General features: G+C 33.6%; 1 protein-coding gene across 2 annotated transcripts in view; it reads left to right on the forward strand.

The window, feature by feature from the left end:
* XRCC4 (X-ray repair cross complementing 4) overlaps positions 1-17,351 on the forward strand; it is a 232,369-nt gene that overhangs the window by 147,187 nt on the left and 67,831 nt on the right. For both annotated transcript variants that reach the window (XM_054578562.1, XM_054578561.1), the window contains one exon: positions 8,079-8,226. In XM_054578562.1, coding sequence (XP_054434537.1) covers positions 8,079-8,226 — 148 coding nt within the window. The remainder of the gene's footprint in view (positions 1-8,078; positions 8,227-17,351) is intronic.

A 17,351-nucleotide genomic window follows, 5' to 3' on the forward strand; every position in this document is an offset into this window, starting at 1 on the left:
GCAGGCATAGCTAACCAATAGTGCCATATTTTACAAAGATTCAAAATAATTTCTAAGGAGTTATTTATTATCAACTCTATTAGTATTTAAAAATTTATATCAGTCCTTCAACTAACACTTGCTGAGAAAATACTGTGTGCCAGAGATTATGCCAGTCGGTCTTATGCTAACAGTGTGTAGAACAAAGTCAGCCCCTGCCTTCATGGAGTTTATAAATATTACATAAATTATTACAAGTGTGGGGAAATCGGCTAAGGATTTTGTGGGGCCATATAAAGGACTATGCAAAAAGGTGATTGTATAATTTCAACTTAGGGCTGCATATATTTTTTCAAATTAATGTTTTGAGAAACCTAGTTTTTTCTTGTCAGTTTGCTCAGGGTGAGCTAACCTTTTGATTTTCTCTTTTGGAAAGTCTACTTCAGAGCCATTTGATACCGATGATTATATTTTCAAAAGAAATATCCACACAAGGGGAAAAACAATGTAAGAAATCAAGCTACAGTGTTTGATAATAGAAAAAGAAAAACTGACGCTTCACAGATTAATTTGAAAAAATAGTAAGGGATTAGAAAGCTTCATGTACCTTAGAACTTCCAAACTGGTTCTTTTCTAATTGCTTGTGTGACTTATGTCTTTCTTGTAAATAGTGTGTACTTCTGCCCTACTGAGTTATAAGCTTTTTGAAGGCATGTTTTTGGTGTGTTAGTGCCTCAATAAATATTTGTTGAACAAGTGAAGGAATGATAAAATCCTTAAGTTAATGGAGTTCATTTGGTATTAAATTTTTTAATTAAAAAAATCAGATTGTTTTGTAGGTATAGAACAATACTTAATATAATCAACTTACTTTTTTTTTTTTTTTTTAATGCTGTGCCTCTGGAATCTGTACTTTATCTTTAGTGGCCCACCCTGCCTCTGACATTGAGAGTATTGGATTTCCAAAGATGACCTCTTAGGTTACCCTGTTGTCAGTAGGTATTTGTCATTAAGTCTGACTTCCAGCTGTGCTGGCTAAAAGAGGAGCCTGACTTTGGAAAAGTGTATGTACATGGACACACACACACACACACACACACACACACACACACACCCTTTCAATTGTTTAGTACAATGTTAATTATTGGTTTATTTGGTGATTGCTGATTAGTAGGTTGGACTGTTGACCTTTTGTGTAAGATGGTCATCAGTTACTCAGATTAGATTGTGAAAGCTGGGTAGCAACTGATTATAGGTTTGAAAAAGCGCTATTTGATGAATGGTGAGGGAAAATAATGTTTGCTTGTTTGGTCAGATTAGAAATTTACTATCCTAAGATAGGTCACTTTAAGATCCTGCTATTGAAGTATGGTGTTACCAACCTTATCTCAGCTTCTTTTTTGGCTTATCTTTATACTTGTCAGTGAGAAAAACTGCAGAGACCCAGGATAACCCAAGTCATTGGTTGGTTGTTTTCTCTGGTAAAAGAGTATACTGTATGAAGTTTCAGATTTACTTAGAGTAGTATTTTAAAGTTTGGATTTTTGTTTTTCACCTCAATATTTTATATATTTTGAAATAAAAAAATATCACTTATTGATTTAAACACCTAATAAATACTTGTGAAGCGCATAAATGAATAAAATAGTAAAAAATAGTCATGTAGGTTGACTACTTCATATTCATAACATTTGATAGTTCTGGGAGAGTTGGTTTATTTTGAATTGGAAAACCATGAATTCATCTTAATTTTTATAATTATTTTATTTTTATATCTCTAAGAAGCTATAGAAGATAGCCTAAAAGATCTTCAAATTCATCTAAATGAACCTCAATTTAATTTTTGTAAGGACACACACATACTGTTAATAATGCTTTAATGCTTATATCAAATATTTCTGATATTAAGATTTATATAATTTAATTATGTCAGAAATCTTGGTTAACATACACTTCTCAGCTGAGGAACTTAAAGAAATTCTGTAATCTGTCCAAGGTAAATGGCAGAATTAGAGACCCAGATGCAGTTCTTCTGGTCTGATATTTTCATACACCTCATCTGGAGGTCCATAGGTAATTAAGTTTTGATTTGAAAATAAGATACACTTTTGAAAATAAGAGTTCAAGCCTTTATATTTCTCATGTGTAACACTATTGGGAGATAGCAAAGTAAAAGAATGGCCTCTAGCTGTAGGGTGTTGATAATCTCAGAAACAGAAGCTATACATAAAAAGAATAACAATCCAAGATAGTATGTGTAAAATGAGTGGTTCAAACGGTAAGCCCCATAAAGAAAGGAGAGATTGGCTGCGACTGGAACTACTCGAGATGACTGAGATGATCGAAACAGGCTGTGCTGGAAGGGAGCGCACATTTGAGCCAACAGAGGGTAGAAGACATTCAAGACAGAGAATGTAAGGAACAGAAAGGAACAGTAAGGAAGAAAGGAAGATTCCATAGGGCCCTGGAGTCCTTGGAATAATTTACACGCTATGGTAGAAGATTTGTAGGAAGTATGGTCCGAAGGCAAGTGAGTGTCACATTGTAGAGGGATTTAAAAACAGAACTAGGATTTTAGGGCTTTATTTTAAAGGTCATGGACCTTTAACCACTGAAGGTTTTTTGTTTGGATATGGCCTATTGTAAACAGCACCCATTTATTTCTTCATGGCCAAGGGACCTAAGATCAGAGACTGTTTTATTGAATAACCTAAGAGCTAAGTAGCCGTTGCCATGGATAACATGCCTCAGGACATTAATTTTTTTTTTTGTTTTGTGCAGGAGCTGGAGATAGACATGTGTGTTTAGGGTGAGGGAGGTGGAATGAAGTGTGGCAATCTCAGAGTTTTATAGAATCTCTATTCGAAGCTATATCTCATATGAAGAAGGAAAATATCTATAGACAGAATATAATAATGAGGCCCTGATGAAAACACCTTATAAACCTGAAAAATGGTTTTAAAAATAGTGAGTTTTAAGGATTTAATGATCAGGCACTGAAGTTTATCAGTAGATCAACTCATGGGATGTATGCAGATTGCTGGCAGTTTAGTTGACAGTGTCATTTCTTTTGCACACTGAGAGTACCCAGGAAGCCAACCCTCTGCCCAGCGTGACTGAACCACTGCCAGGCTCCTGCAGATCTGTCACATGGGAAGAACTGTGACTCTCTTTGGAGCCACCTTTCACAATAACAAGGCTTTTGTAAAGATTCTCCATTCTCTAGATTCAGTGAACCTAATGAGAACTTGAAAATCATCCCACGGCTCTGCCAATAAGTATTTCAGCTGTAGTAAAGTAAGTTAATTGACAATCATTTTTTTCCTTTTCTTTTTTTCAAAAGTTCCTGGGAATCATGCAAGACACACTGTCATGATAGAGACTGATGAATATTAAAAACAGAATTCTGGAGGTGGAAGCTCAGGAAAAAAATTCCCCAGTCAATATCAAATCTATACACTTCTGCCTGGAGAGGAAAACTTCCAATTTATGTGGAATATCTCTCTGTTGCCTTTTTCCTTTCCTTCCTTCCCTGCTGCCCATACTTATGCCCTCATTTCCTGCATGAACACTAGTCTAACCACGCTACACTTCTCATTACCTTTTGAACATTTTTCGTTCTTTTCCAACTCTATTCAAGCTCTTCTTCATATCTCAAATGACTATGTATAATCAGTAAACTTAATATGAATTGTCTTTCTTTAAAAGTGTAATGCAAGACTTGAAAGTGAAAGCTTTAATTCTTGCCCTGAAAAATATGTGGCATTCTGAATAATATAGACATTTTAGAAATCCCATATTGGACTTCCTGTAGATGTAGAACAGATCCCTTCTGTTGTATATAAAACAGCTTTGCTTGTTTGTAGGCTCAGAATCATTGTTGAAGGGATCCAGTGCCAGAATAGACATGAAGTATCAAGCATCTAGACCAAATGAAATGAGAGGATCAAACATTAGAAGAAGTAGAGGATAGAGGTAGGATGACTTCAAATTTGAGGACTGCTTGAAATGAGCAATTTAATACTGAGGTACCAGGTTAGAATAGCACCTCTTTTTCCTGGTTTCGGGCATTGCAGGGGTAAAGAGGAAAGGATAAGATGGAATATTTTTTTCTTTTATTAAAGACTATATAAATATTATGAAAACTTTATTTTAAATGAATGTATAAATTAAGAGAATATGTGTAATAAACTAAAGGGAAAACTGTTTCCCATGGTGCAAAAACCAAAAAAAATATATTCAGTTGCAACAGTAATTAGTTTGTATGCCAGCCCTTTTTCCTCATGACAGTGGGCTGCAAGACTCGAAAGTGAAAACTTTGTCAGGAGAATGGAAAAAAAAAGGGTGCCATGAACTGACCTGGAACACTTGGTTACACACAACTTTTGGTTCTTTGTAGTAAATAATGGTAGAAACCAAAAAATATGAAGTGTGGGGATAATGATAATAAATTATCAGATTGTTTTCCCACATGTACAATTATCAACTAAATGCTTACTAACAGGTAAGCACAAAATCATGAACTTGCCCTAGATGCTTAAAGAGATTCCACTTTTCTGTCTTTTTAAGTGTCACAGTCACTTCCCCATATAAATTGTTTACTTTGGGCACATATAATGGTTCCTGAGGCAGGAATGATGGTTCTTCTTGGCATCAGGCAACCACAATTGTTCAGAGTTCACAACAAGACATAGGACCACGTTAAGATTTAGCACAGGGCGTCATATCTAAGAATAAACAGGCCTCAGTGGGTTCCTACAGCCTATTCATAAACTGTTAGAGATGATTTCTAAAATATTTTAACCAATCTGAATATCTAGAATGTCTTTAATTTTATTGATGAGAGCCCATAAGCAATATTCATGATGCTTGTTTTCCTGCTTGTGTTCACCAAGAGATGCACACATTTTTGTCATTTAGTATACTAATTAATAAATGATCAGTTACAGATTGAGATAGATTGCAAAAGTGCCTCCAGTAGCCTCTTTAAGAGTATGGAAATTATTTTTATTAAATAGAATCCCAGCAAACTGCCTCTGATCTGCTTTGTGAGTAGATGCTGGCTATACCTGGGTGATAACCCACCCTGACTGACTACACATTTAAATGTATTGTATTTTAAATTAAATTGTAGAAGTTATAGCAAATAATATAACCACATCACATATAAAACATCCTTTTGGGTGCCAATGTTTAAGCCATTATTTAGTTTTGAAATGAGTGGCAGAAGTTTTTGGTGACTTTGTTTTTCAAAATTTTATTATACATTTTAACTTAAACTTTTAAGTATTCTTCCCTCCTAGATGTCCAACATGTCATTAAATGCAATCTTTCTCCATTTTTCAAGTCTGTCTACAGTGAATGTCCTCTAACTCAGAGAGTTTTGCTAGCTTTATCATAGACAAGCCTGTACTTTGTTGATTTCTTACAAATCCTAGGTGAGAGTAGACTGGGTAAGAAATCAGTAAACCAAAGTTTTCTTCCTTACTCACCTCCTAGCTTAATAAAAATAGGGAAATTATTCAGCTTTTTAATGTGTTCAGAGAAACACCCTTTAAAAAAAATCACCCTTTTCCTAGTACATTTTTAGGGGTCAATAAAAATATGCACAAGAAATATAGTGGAACTTACGTGTCTTAATAACTTAAACAGCTTTGAAAAGGAAAATATGCTTTGAAGGGCATTCAATTAATATTTGATCAAAGACTAACTTACCCAACTAAGGAGAAATATTTATTAATTGCCGTATGATAAAATATAAAGAGCAAAGGCTGTACTATTTATTCAAGTTACTTAACTAACTTGGTTGCCTAACAAGTAAAGGTAGCAATAATAAGTACTCCACAAAGTTAAAGATTAATGACATATATAAAACCCATAGCAAAATGCCCTGCATAAATGTTCTCAAAAATTCTATCTATTATAAAAAAACAAAATCAAAATAAGAATAGTTTCAGGAGAATGATCAACAGTATCCAAGTGATCTCAGGTCATTCAAAGAAGCATGAACTGCAGAGGGAAAACTCAAAATACAGTGTTTCCTTCTAGAATGTAATAAATGTGTGCTTGGAAAACCATTCCTTCTGCAGAACTGTACACTAAAAATAATAGAGCTCATGGAGGAAAAAAGTTAAGATTTGTGCAGACCACACGAACTCCATTCAACTTTAGATCGTTTTTAGTTCTCTTGTTACAATCCTAATAAAAATATTAACTCCATTCATTCTTTAGCAACACTTGCACCCAACATCACACTTCCTCTTAAATAGAGATGGGAGTTAATAAATTCATTTGATTCCAGTAGTTTCATGTAAATTAAATATTTGATTCAAGATACAGGGAGAAACATCTGTACAGCTCGTTTAGCTGTAATTGCAGCTTTAACAGAGAGCTGAACTTTTGAAAAATGTAGTGTAGTGGCTTTACTGGACCAGCACCTATTTGTGCTATAGGAATGGACTTTTACAAGATTTTTAGCCACTCATCTTAATTTTTTTAGGCCTTCATACATTGCCAAGGCTTTCTCTTTAATTGAGAGGAAAGCTTGACCTTGATCACTTTAAACCATTAACATTTTAAGAAAAAAGAATCACATGAGCTAGCAAGACACCCAAAGTCCAAATTATATTAATATTGTTTTTTATTTACTAACAGCAAAAGATATCTTTCCTTTTATATAAATATGTATTATAACAGATCATACTCTTTATTGTGTGAAAGACTTCTAAACTCCCATAATGCTCTCTGTAACTAATTTGTTTATAAGAGAATAAAGGTATATAAATCAAGCATGTTTCTATTGTTGCTTCTATTTCATCTATATCAAACACTTTTAGAGGCAATTTAATGGTTTACTACATTAGAGATATCTGTTAGTATTTTCTTTTTTAAAAAAGTTTTATTTATTGATTTTAAAAAGAAAGAGGAAAGGAGAAAGAGAGAAAAACAGAGATTTGTTGTTCCACTTATTTGTGCATTCATTGGTTGATTCCTGTATGTGCCCAACCACGGATCAAACCTTCAGTTTGGGCTTATCAGGATGACACTCTAACCAATTGAGTTTCCTGGCCAGGGCTTGTTAGTATTTCCTTACATTTTTCCTGTGCTCAGTCTTCACTCTTAGTTGAAAAGTCTGGTAACTACCTCTGGATCACTATGAGGAATTTCCATTTCTGCTAATAATTGTTGTTTAGTATCAATTTGATTTATATTATTCCTGTAACATTGTTTTTTCCATCCAAATGCCTTTTAGAGGTGTCTCTGAGGCACTTCTATGTAGTTCTAGCACCAAGAGATCAAACTGTATGTAAAGCATCTGGGAAGATTGTTGCCCAAGATAGGCAGAGACCATTTTGGTCAAATTATTCCATGTATATAATATACTTTATGTTTTATATTGATATTGAAGTATTACACACTATCTAACTGGCTTACTTCAAAACTGCATGACTTTTTAAAAATTATTTTTACTTTTTTATTCTTGTTGTTTAGTTCCAGTTGTCCCACCTTTTTCCCTGTAGCTTTTCCCTCAACAGTAAGTCCCCACCCCATTGTCCATGCTCATGAGCCCTCTATTCATGCTCCTTGACTGGTCCCTTTCCCTTCCCCTTCCCCTTCTTTCCTCCTTTATTCCAGTTCCCCCCTCCCCTCTGATCGCTGTCAGTTTGTTTTTTATTTCCAAGTCTCTGATTCTGTTTTTCTTACTTGTTTGTTTTGTTGATTAGGCTCCACTTACAGGTGAGATCATATGGTATTTGTCTTTCGCCCCTGGCTTATTTCACTTAGCATAATGCTCTCCAGTTCCATCCATGCTCTCAAGAAGGGTAGGAGTCCCTTCTTTCTTTCTGCTGCGTAGTATTCCATTGTGTAAATGTACCACCATTTTTTGATCCACTCATTTATTGATGAGTTTAGGCTGTTTCCAGCACTAGGCGATTGTAAATAATGCTGCTATGAACATTGGGTTGCATAGGTTGTTTTGAACTGGTATTTCAGGATTCTTAGCTTTGCTGTTTAATTGTGTCAGCAAGTTAATACTTTATTCACAAATTATAATGCATAATTTTGTTGGATCACATTTTTATATCATTTTATTTTAGCTACTTTAAAAAGAGATGATTCCATTATTTCAAGTCCTGATGTCACTGATATTGCACCAAGTAGAAAGAGGAGGCAACGGATGCAAAAAAATCTCGGCACAGAACCTAAACTGGCTTCTCAGGAACATCAGTTTCAAGAAAAAGAAAAGTAAGTCATCTTATTCTTTGCCAAATAGTGAGATTAAATTAAAAATATATAATCTTTAAAATTACATTTATATTTCTGAATTTAAGGCTATTTTTAAAGACCAAAAATTATGATTTTGGAAATTGTATAATGTTTAAATTCACACATTTTCCCTGGTATTCAATTAATTCCTATTAATATTTAAAACAGAAGTGCCAAAAATATAAGAAATTTTTTTCTTGTGCTTTTTATAGAGTAATTAGAAATGACATATAAGATACTAAAAATATTAGAATGCACATTGTGTTCAATAAAGTGTTTCAATCCAATTTACTGCATTAAGGAACCCCATATAACATTCAGGTTAACCACTTGATCTGGTTATGCTTGGAATGTTTTCATGTGAAATGTCTCTTTCTAGTCACCTATTTATTTTCATTTAATTTTAGACTTACATACTTTATTTTTATAGTTCACTCTTTAGTTCTGCTTACCCTCCCTTTGATCTGCATCCCAATTTAGTTGGAATGAATTGAGAAGTTGGGTTAATAAAGGAATATTATCAGCTGAATCAAAACAAATGTGAAAATCATTTGTGTGTTTGGGTATATATTATGTATGTCTAAGAATTTATTTCTTTTTCTTTAAATTCTTCATTAATTTGGCAAATAGTTATTGAACAATAGTCACATGGCAGATGATATTACAGACCAGTGGTTTTCAAAGTGTGGAAAGAGGACCCCTGGGTGTTCCCAAGGCACCTGTGGTGACCCACAAGGTATCTCTTCCTCAGTTCCATACCTCTGTGAGGCCGGATTTTCTTCATTTCACATGTGATTGAATGCAGAAGCTAATGAGAATCCAGTGATTTTTGTTCAAGCCACCCAGCAAATAGATTTGTAAAAATGTAAAACATTGCCCTCACAAGATTTTTTCTACAGGAAATACAGTGATTTTTAAAATAAAAAATACATTTGCGTTATCATATACTGGATTTATTTTCATTTTTAAATGAGTTAATAAAGATTTTTAAATTTTTTCAGTTTTAATTTTGAACATGATGAATAGTCTATGCAAACAGAAGTTCTTGGATTCCTCAAAAGCTTTTAAAAGTGTACAGGAGTCCTGAAAACAAAAAGTTTTAGAATTCTGTTGTTGACATTGATAATGCTAAGACAGTCCGAATCAGTCCATGCCTTCAGGAAACTGACAGCCAGACAGGAGGGAGTTTTCGAGTTTGTTGCATAAAAATAAGGATTTTACAGTTAATACTGAAATTGTTTTGTCTATTTATCATTGGGTTTTATTTTCTCCACAATTGGCCTGATTTACTAGAACTTGCAAATGCCATCTATATACTGTGGGGGTCCCTTATTGTCTCCAGACAATATATGTGAGCTGCTCTTGCTGGCTTGTGTTTATTATGTAAATTTATTTATTAGCTTGTAATTCCTTGGCCTCGAAGAGTTCGGAGTATTGTACTATCTCTAAAATAATGAACTAAAAATATTTCCAATTTGCAAACATTAGAGTAAGCAAACTATTCCTATAGGTTAATATGGAAAAAATAAAATTATAGTTGAAATATTCAGACAACTTTGTACTTCACTCAATCAAACCGTACACAAATGAGTAATGAGTATCAGTTATATGACAGGGTATAATATTGGATGCTGAAGATTCAGGAGCGTAGAAAATAGACGTAGCCCCTGCCCCAATGAAACTTTTGGTCTAATTGTTTTTTCTGATAAAGATTCAGGACCTGGGGGAAGACAGAAATATATTGCTTTTAGGTGGAAAGCTGCATCTTAAGTCTTTCTCCTCTATGTGTGAACGAAATAGAAGGTTTTGAGGTTACTAAAATTTTTCTGAATACATATATTGCTTTAACAGATTTCTTATATGCATAGTACAATGATAAAGGAAGTTTAGATCTGAGTCAAAGACTAAATGCTTTATTTCAACTTAAACTAAAGGCGATGTGTTTCTTTCAACAGATATGCAGTTAATTTTGTGTTCATTTTCTTGTCCGTGTTTAGATGATTGTGCCCATGTTTATTTTGCATACTTAAAAGTTGATATAAATCATATTAGCTTTTTTAATTACCTGCTAATTGTATCATTGTGGACCTTTAGGCTCAAATACTGATAATTAATCTTCATTTTATGTTTTTAAATTTCAATGCTACCTATTTCTACCTTTCTAAACACCTTTTCACTCTGATAAGTTCTCACCAATGGTATGTATATCAGGTCAACATGCTCCAGCTGTAGCCTCCCAAACAAGGGCAGATGTGGTAGACTGTTACCTAGGGGTGAACAGATACTGGTCTCTAACTCTAGATTTCACAGTTCACTAAGCCCTTCTTTAAGAAATTCTATGTTCCTCTGGTCCCTTCAGGTACTCTCACTGGATATCTACTATATTTTTTCTTTGGCTTCTCTTGGCTTCTCCAGCTCTGTATTTCAAGAACAAAGTGGGGGAGGGATGATCATAGATACTAAGTTTAATTTTTGTTTTTAATGTCTTCCAGTTTTTGTCCAAGTTATTTCATCTTTCTGGATTTAGTTTTCTTATTTGTGTAATGAAAGGATTGAACTAGATTATCTCTAAAGTCTCTCCTAATATCTATTATTTTATTGTACTTTGAACAATTTACCACTTTTAAAACAAACATGCATTGGCAATAAATTACATGTTTATTAGCTTAGCAATCAAAGTTCATAAAAATATAAGATTAAAATATATATCTGTAGATGAGAAATTTATTCATCTTTTAAACTTGTGTGCATTTCACAATGTAAAATTTTTAGTACATTTGTAAATGCTGTGGGTTATTTTGTATGCTTAAAAAAACTAAGTACTAATCTATACTAATCTGAACTATTCTAATACTAACCAATAAAACAAAATTATGGTGATTTTCAAATTTATTTAGGCATTTATTATGATGCTATCTTAGTTACAGTGACAAGGTTTAAAGAGAGAGATAGAAAGATAAATAACTCTCACTTAAATCTCACACAAACCCTGCAAAGTAGGTATTAATTTCCTTCTTCCAGAGAAAAGACAACCAGAAAGACATAGTTATTTTTTCAAAGCAGCACAACCGATATTTTATTTTAAAGCCTGCACTTGATCCATCGCCTCAAGGAGCTTATAATCTATTGAGGGGCAGAAATATACACAAATAATTTTGTGAATGCAAAAACAGAGTGAATGGAATATACCAGCCTTAAGATTCTAGATTAGAATCTTTGGAATTACATTCCAGATTTCTAAAAATTCTATCAACAGTGGGAGTGACTTTAGGACATTTTATTGGAATCTGAGGTCCACTTTTGATCTTTGTTAGAGAGATATGCTTTGAACTAATTGATGAGCTCTCCAATTCCATCTCACCAGCATGCCAGTATTAGAAAGTCATGACATGTTATTTGTACATCGTATTTAATTTATGTTCATGGTTAAAAAGTATAACAAGTTTATTAGATAGTATTATGAAGTAGTAATTATAATTTAGTTGCATTTGATAAAAATTATATTATTTTTCTACTGAGAGAATTCAATTTGTAAATAAACTTTCAAAATTCCCCTATATATGAGAAACTTTGTAAAAAAATTGTGTCAATAAAAATACTAAGTACTGAAAATACAAAATAATTTTTACCAGAAAATGTGTCCGAACACTACAATGGGAACATTTGTCATATTCTGTCGCTGCTATTAAAATATATTTTTATGTCATGGAAAAGTGAAGTCAAGCTCTATATAAGAATATTTGCCTTGGATGATAAGCATGCCTAACATTATAGGAATTAGTATTAAACAAAATAGTTAAACTATATAATGGTGATTCAACTCTGTTTAATTTCCGCCTCTGACCTTTTCTTAGATCCTTGCTCTCCTTTTCCATGGTAGAAAGGCAACAGGTTTTTCCTCAGACAGATTTGAAGAACCAAGTAAAGCAAAGGTGACTTCTCAGAGTGTCTATGCTCTAAAACACCATTTGATGAGTGGATGGCATCATGATTAGTGATAGATAATTCATTCATACAGGAAAATTACCATATTAATTTGTTAATGTAAAAGCTGTGATGAAGATAACTTCTCAACTTAAAAAGCATAATTCCATCCTTATATGAAAATTATTTTTAGCCATATGAGAAAATTAAGATTTTTTGTGAATTTAGCTTCACAAAAAATGGGAAGCTAAATAGTACATTTATAACAGTCACAGTTTTTATAATTGAATAATTCAGTGTGTTTTGGAAGTTCTAAAAACATGTGTTACTCCCACCATCTTAAAATTATTTTGTAACTCAAGACAAATGCCATTTTCAAAGTCCCTTAATTTACTCTAAAAAATAATGATACTATATTAAATGGAAACTATTAACTATGGAAATGTTGACCCAATTTTGTTAAATAATGTCAAAAACTGTACTGTACAATGTTACTCAGAGGTTAAGTAATATCTAAGTTCACACAGCTACTGAATGATTTTAAATAATTTCTCAGTGAATTAAATCAATGACATTCTCCAGATTCATAAAGGAGAACAGGGACTTTCTTTACATGGATGAGTGATTTCAACTCACTGAATTTAGTCATAAAACCAGTTTAATCCTCATTATAGTATTATTATTATTACCTTACCAAGTTAAACTGTTAGTTCAACATTTGTGAACTATAGTTTATGAAGCTATTTGACTACATGGTGTGTCCTTTCAGTTAACTGTACTAAAGAAGGTATTGCCTGCTTATACACCTGTACTGTGGTAAAAGTATTTCAAATATTTGGATGGATATTTTCTTAAGGGTATGTTCTAAGGACAGTCAATAGATGTAACTCTTGGCTGCTTATGTTCAAGAGTTTTCAAAATTCTGAATACTTAGAAGAATTTTGTTTGCAGACAAAGATATTCTACCATCTCATTTTCCTTCTATTCTTAGCAATGTTTAACTAGAAAAGATTAACTGAGAATGAAAGTATTACACAATTTTTTATACTTCTCTTAGTGGTGAAGAAAAGAACACACAAAGCTTTGTATTTAGCGTTCATATCATCATGATGTATTAGCCATTATATCCAACTTAATTTATGAGGGAAGCCTGACTTCATTACATGTTTTCAATTCTAAGCATATATTAGATGTGAAACATTTTTCAGACTCTCAGATTGTTATATCCTCTGTATCCTCTGTAGAAACTCAGTAGAGTTTATATTCATTGTATGATTACCACGTGATTTTACATTAACTAAGGGAATGCATAGTAGATACTGTTGTTCGTTAAGAACAAAAAAAAAAAATTCTGACTCTGGCTTTCTTTCGTTTTTTCTTTCATTCATTCATTCATTCAACAGAACATTTTCATGCTAAGCACTTGGGAAACATTGCTGAGCAAACTAGTACAATCACAGATCTTGTAAGCCTAGTCTATATGAAAGAAGACAGGCTTTAATTGTATCATTAGATAGATATATAATTGAAAACTTTTGAAGAATTTCAAAATTTAAACGGAACATAAGGAGAGGGTATGGCTTGAGGATTCATCACTTGAGCTCTAATCTGAAGGACAAAGAAAAATATAGTCCAGGTTTAGAGCAGAGTACGTTAGAGAGGAAGCAGCTTGTGAGCATACTCCCAGGTTGATGGAGGGTACCATGTCCCACGCAGAGTCCCCCCAGGTCGCCACAGATGGGAGAAAATAAAATAAGTCGTTCCAGACACTTCTCAGTCTGCCAGGAAAAGGAGGTGGTGATTCCCTCTAATGGAGAATTCCCTAAGCCCTTCTTTTGAAGTGGTTTTTATTGAGAACCATATGAGCAGGGGTATACAGCATGAATGCAAAGCTCATCAATCAATGTCAAAAGGCTATGTCTACAGAAAACAGAATAGAGATCATAGATAACAATGGAAGGAACACAGGAGATTTGCCTCAGGTCAGGGTCTGGTACACAGGGTGATGCCCATTCAGCCCTGGAATTTGGGAAACTTATTCTATGCTCAACCCCAAACATCAGTACTCATTAACTAAAGGGCATTCTTAGCAAAGTTCATTTCATAGGATTTAATGCATTCCTTTTCCAGACCTAATTGTCCATGGGAACCGACCAATTCTGTTTAGGGCTGTACCTGCCCTCAGTTTTGTTTCCAGCCTGAGCCAGGCAGGTGGAGCAGAGCCACCAAGAGACAGGAGACCTCTTTCAGGTAGAATGAGGACTCCAGCCATGACAAAGCTGAGGGGTGAGGACCTTTTGCCCCTTCTCTGTGTCCTCCAAGTCCCTCCCTGATGGCTCCCATGTGACTGTGCCTGTCTTAGGTTGCCCCTGCCATCGAGGGGGCTTACCCATCATTGACTTACCAGCCATCCTCCAGGGCCAAGCAGGATGATGTGAGGGAGGCAGGGACTGTGTTCCTGCCAGGGGGACAGGTTTTGTCTCCTCAGTGGCCTATTTTCCCAAGTTGTCCTTGCTCAGCTCCACCCTCGGGGCCCTCTCGCCTGTTGGCAAGGCTACAGTCCCTGAAACCAGGTGGGACAGTTCCCAACACCAGGTGAAAAGTGGGAGTGATGGGAGTGGAGGGAGCAAGGAAAGGAGGAAGTGCAATGAGGCCGAGAGCCTCTCAGCGGCCAGAACAAGATGGTAGTGTGACCTTGATTGAAAATTCGTCCTTTCTTTGTATACATGATAACATTTCTGGTTTTCACATCACAGAGGATTTGTCTTCTGTTTTTCCTACCTTTTGATGCTGTTTGTTTTAACTCTTAAGAGTTATAAAAATATCAGATTGACTAGAAAACTCCGATATGTTGGTTACTATTGCATCTTCTTAGATACCATCATTTAAAATCAGTCTGAAGATATTGTACTTAATTTCTTTTTCTCCTTTTTAACTCTGGTTTCAAGCTGGTTAATGTTGTACAATTTTGGATTCCCAATAATAAAAACTTCCATTCTTTTGAAACACAGGAAACTATAAAATTGAAAACATATACTAAAACTTATGTTGAGTGCTCACAGGGATAGTAGCTTAAATTGGCATGTGTTAGCAGTCCTGAGGTACAGAATTGTGCTTCCATTTGCCTTGTTTTGGTCATAGAAATTCATTTTTCAAGAATATTTTTAGATCTTTGATTTCCCCCTTCTATTAAGACTCTGAAATTCTTAAATCTGGCATATATTGATAAATATTCATTAAAAAATTTAGTGTGACTAATTCACACAATATGATTATGCCTGGAGAACACTCATCCTGTTCTGTCAGCTAGCATCAACGCTGAGAGTTATTATTCAACATAACCATATGTTCTACATTCCTTGCTATTTACTATCTTGCGTCACTTGAAATTGTGATTTGCAGAATTGCTCAGTATGACTTTTTAATTCCATATGTTAAACAAAATGAACCAGCTGACAAAGACTACAGAAATAGTAAAATTACTTTCACATTTATATAGTAAAATCCTGAGTATAAACAAGAACATTGTGAAATTACTCTCTATAAATATACAAAAGCACAATATTGAAATGAAATAGCACTACATTTGGGCTTTATTAGTCACTGAGCTTAAATTTTTAATGAGGTCATATTTTATCATACAACATAATCAAGAAAAAATTTTACATTTAAGTATTTTTCAAACTTAGGATCTCTTAATTCTTCCAACATCATAAAAAAGTGAGCACAATTAAAGCCTGTTAATAGCATTTTCTTGATATTACATGTTAATTGTGGCCAGGTGGGCTAGTTGGATTATTTTACAAATTTGATTAATTAATCCATTCATTATTTACTTATTTGGCTAAGTTGAATCAATATCCTAGTCTCATTGAAATTAGCAGCCAGTTAATAAAATTGACCAACTGACAAAATGCACCAATTAAATGATTTAATTAATACTTTCTTGCTTGTTACATCTTCAACTGTTTCACCCCATTTCAACTCACTTTGAAGTTCTTCTACTTTACCTTCTTCTGGCTGTTTTATTTCTCATTTCTATAGATTCTCTTTCTTGAAAGAAAATTAGTTTTAAGAGATCATTGAAATTAATATCTGAACATGAGGTATAAAAGTAGAAATTTTGTCTCAAATCAGGAATTCAGACCCCAGGAGAGGTGGCCACGAAGAAAGGCAAATCCAAGTTGCAACCAAATAAGGATTATACTGGAAACTAAGACAGAGAGTCAAACAGTGATATACCATACAGGATCAATTACTTATGATGTAACCTGCCATTTTAAAATTTAAGTATATATTACAAATGTTCTACTTAATTAAATGCATTGCTTTAACATTTTATATAGCATCCCATTGTATAAATATATCATAATTAATTCCAATACTGTACATTTAGGCCTTATCCACATTTATATTAATAAAAAGAATGTTGTATATAGGTTTACATAAATTTTCACATATGACTGTTACTTCTTTAAATGAATTCCCAAAAAAGTGTGGAATTACTAGGTCAGAGGGCACATGTACTTGTTCACCCTTTGTTATGTTTCGCCAGAATTCCCCCTGAAGGCTATAACAGTTTGTAATCTCACAAGCAGTATTTGCCTTTTGTTCTATTACTTTCCAATTCATTTTGATCATTGTCAGATTGTTTAATTGTGTAATAAATGAATAATATCTCATGGTATAGTTTTTATACTTAACCATTGCATAAGTCTGTTTTTTCTGGTATGTATTGATTATTGGAACTTCATTTTTTGTTTATTATCTACTCACATTCATTACCTCAGCTGATTTTCATTGGAGATCTTTGTCTCCTATCATTTTATAAGAGCTACTTATAAAAATATTAATCTTTGTTTTTCCTAGCTTGTCATTTCCTAGCTTGTCATTTCCTAGCCCTCTAATATTAGTTAATGACATTTTATATTTACATAAGATACTAGATTAATCTATCAGCTTTAATAATATTTAACATTCATTGCATACTTACGTTCTAGAGACTGTGCTAAGCCTTTTGTATGCATTAGCTCGTTTAACCATTTCCATTGCATATATCAGGAAGCTCAGGCTAGAGATATTAGATAACTTGCCCCAAACCAAATGCCACATCTTAGATTTCAAATCTAGGACATCTTGTTCCAAAGACTGTAGTTTTTAGCTCTTTTATTATACTGCTT

This window comes from Pteronotus mesoamericanus, unplaced genomic scaffold (genome assembly GCF_021234165.1).
Source record: "Pteronotus mesoamericanus isolate MK-2021 breed Mesoamerican mustached bat unplaced genomic scaffold, CSHL_Meso_final contig_50, whole genome shotgun sequence".
Classification (NCBI taxonomy): domain Eukaryota; kingdom Metazoa; phylum Chordata; class Mammalia; order Chiroptera; family Mormoopidae; genus Pteronotus; species Pteronotus mesoamericanus.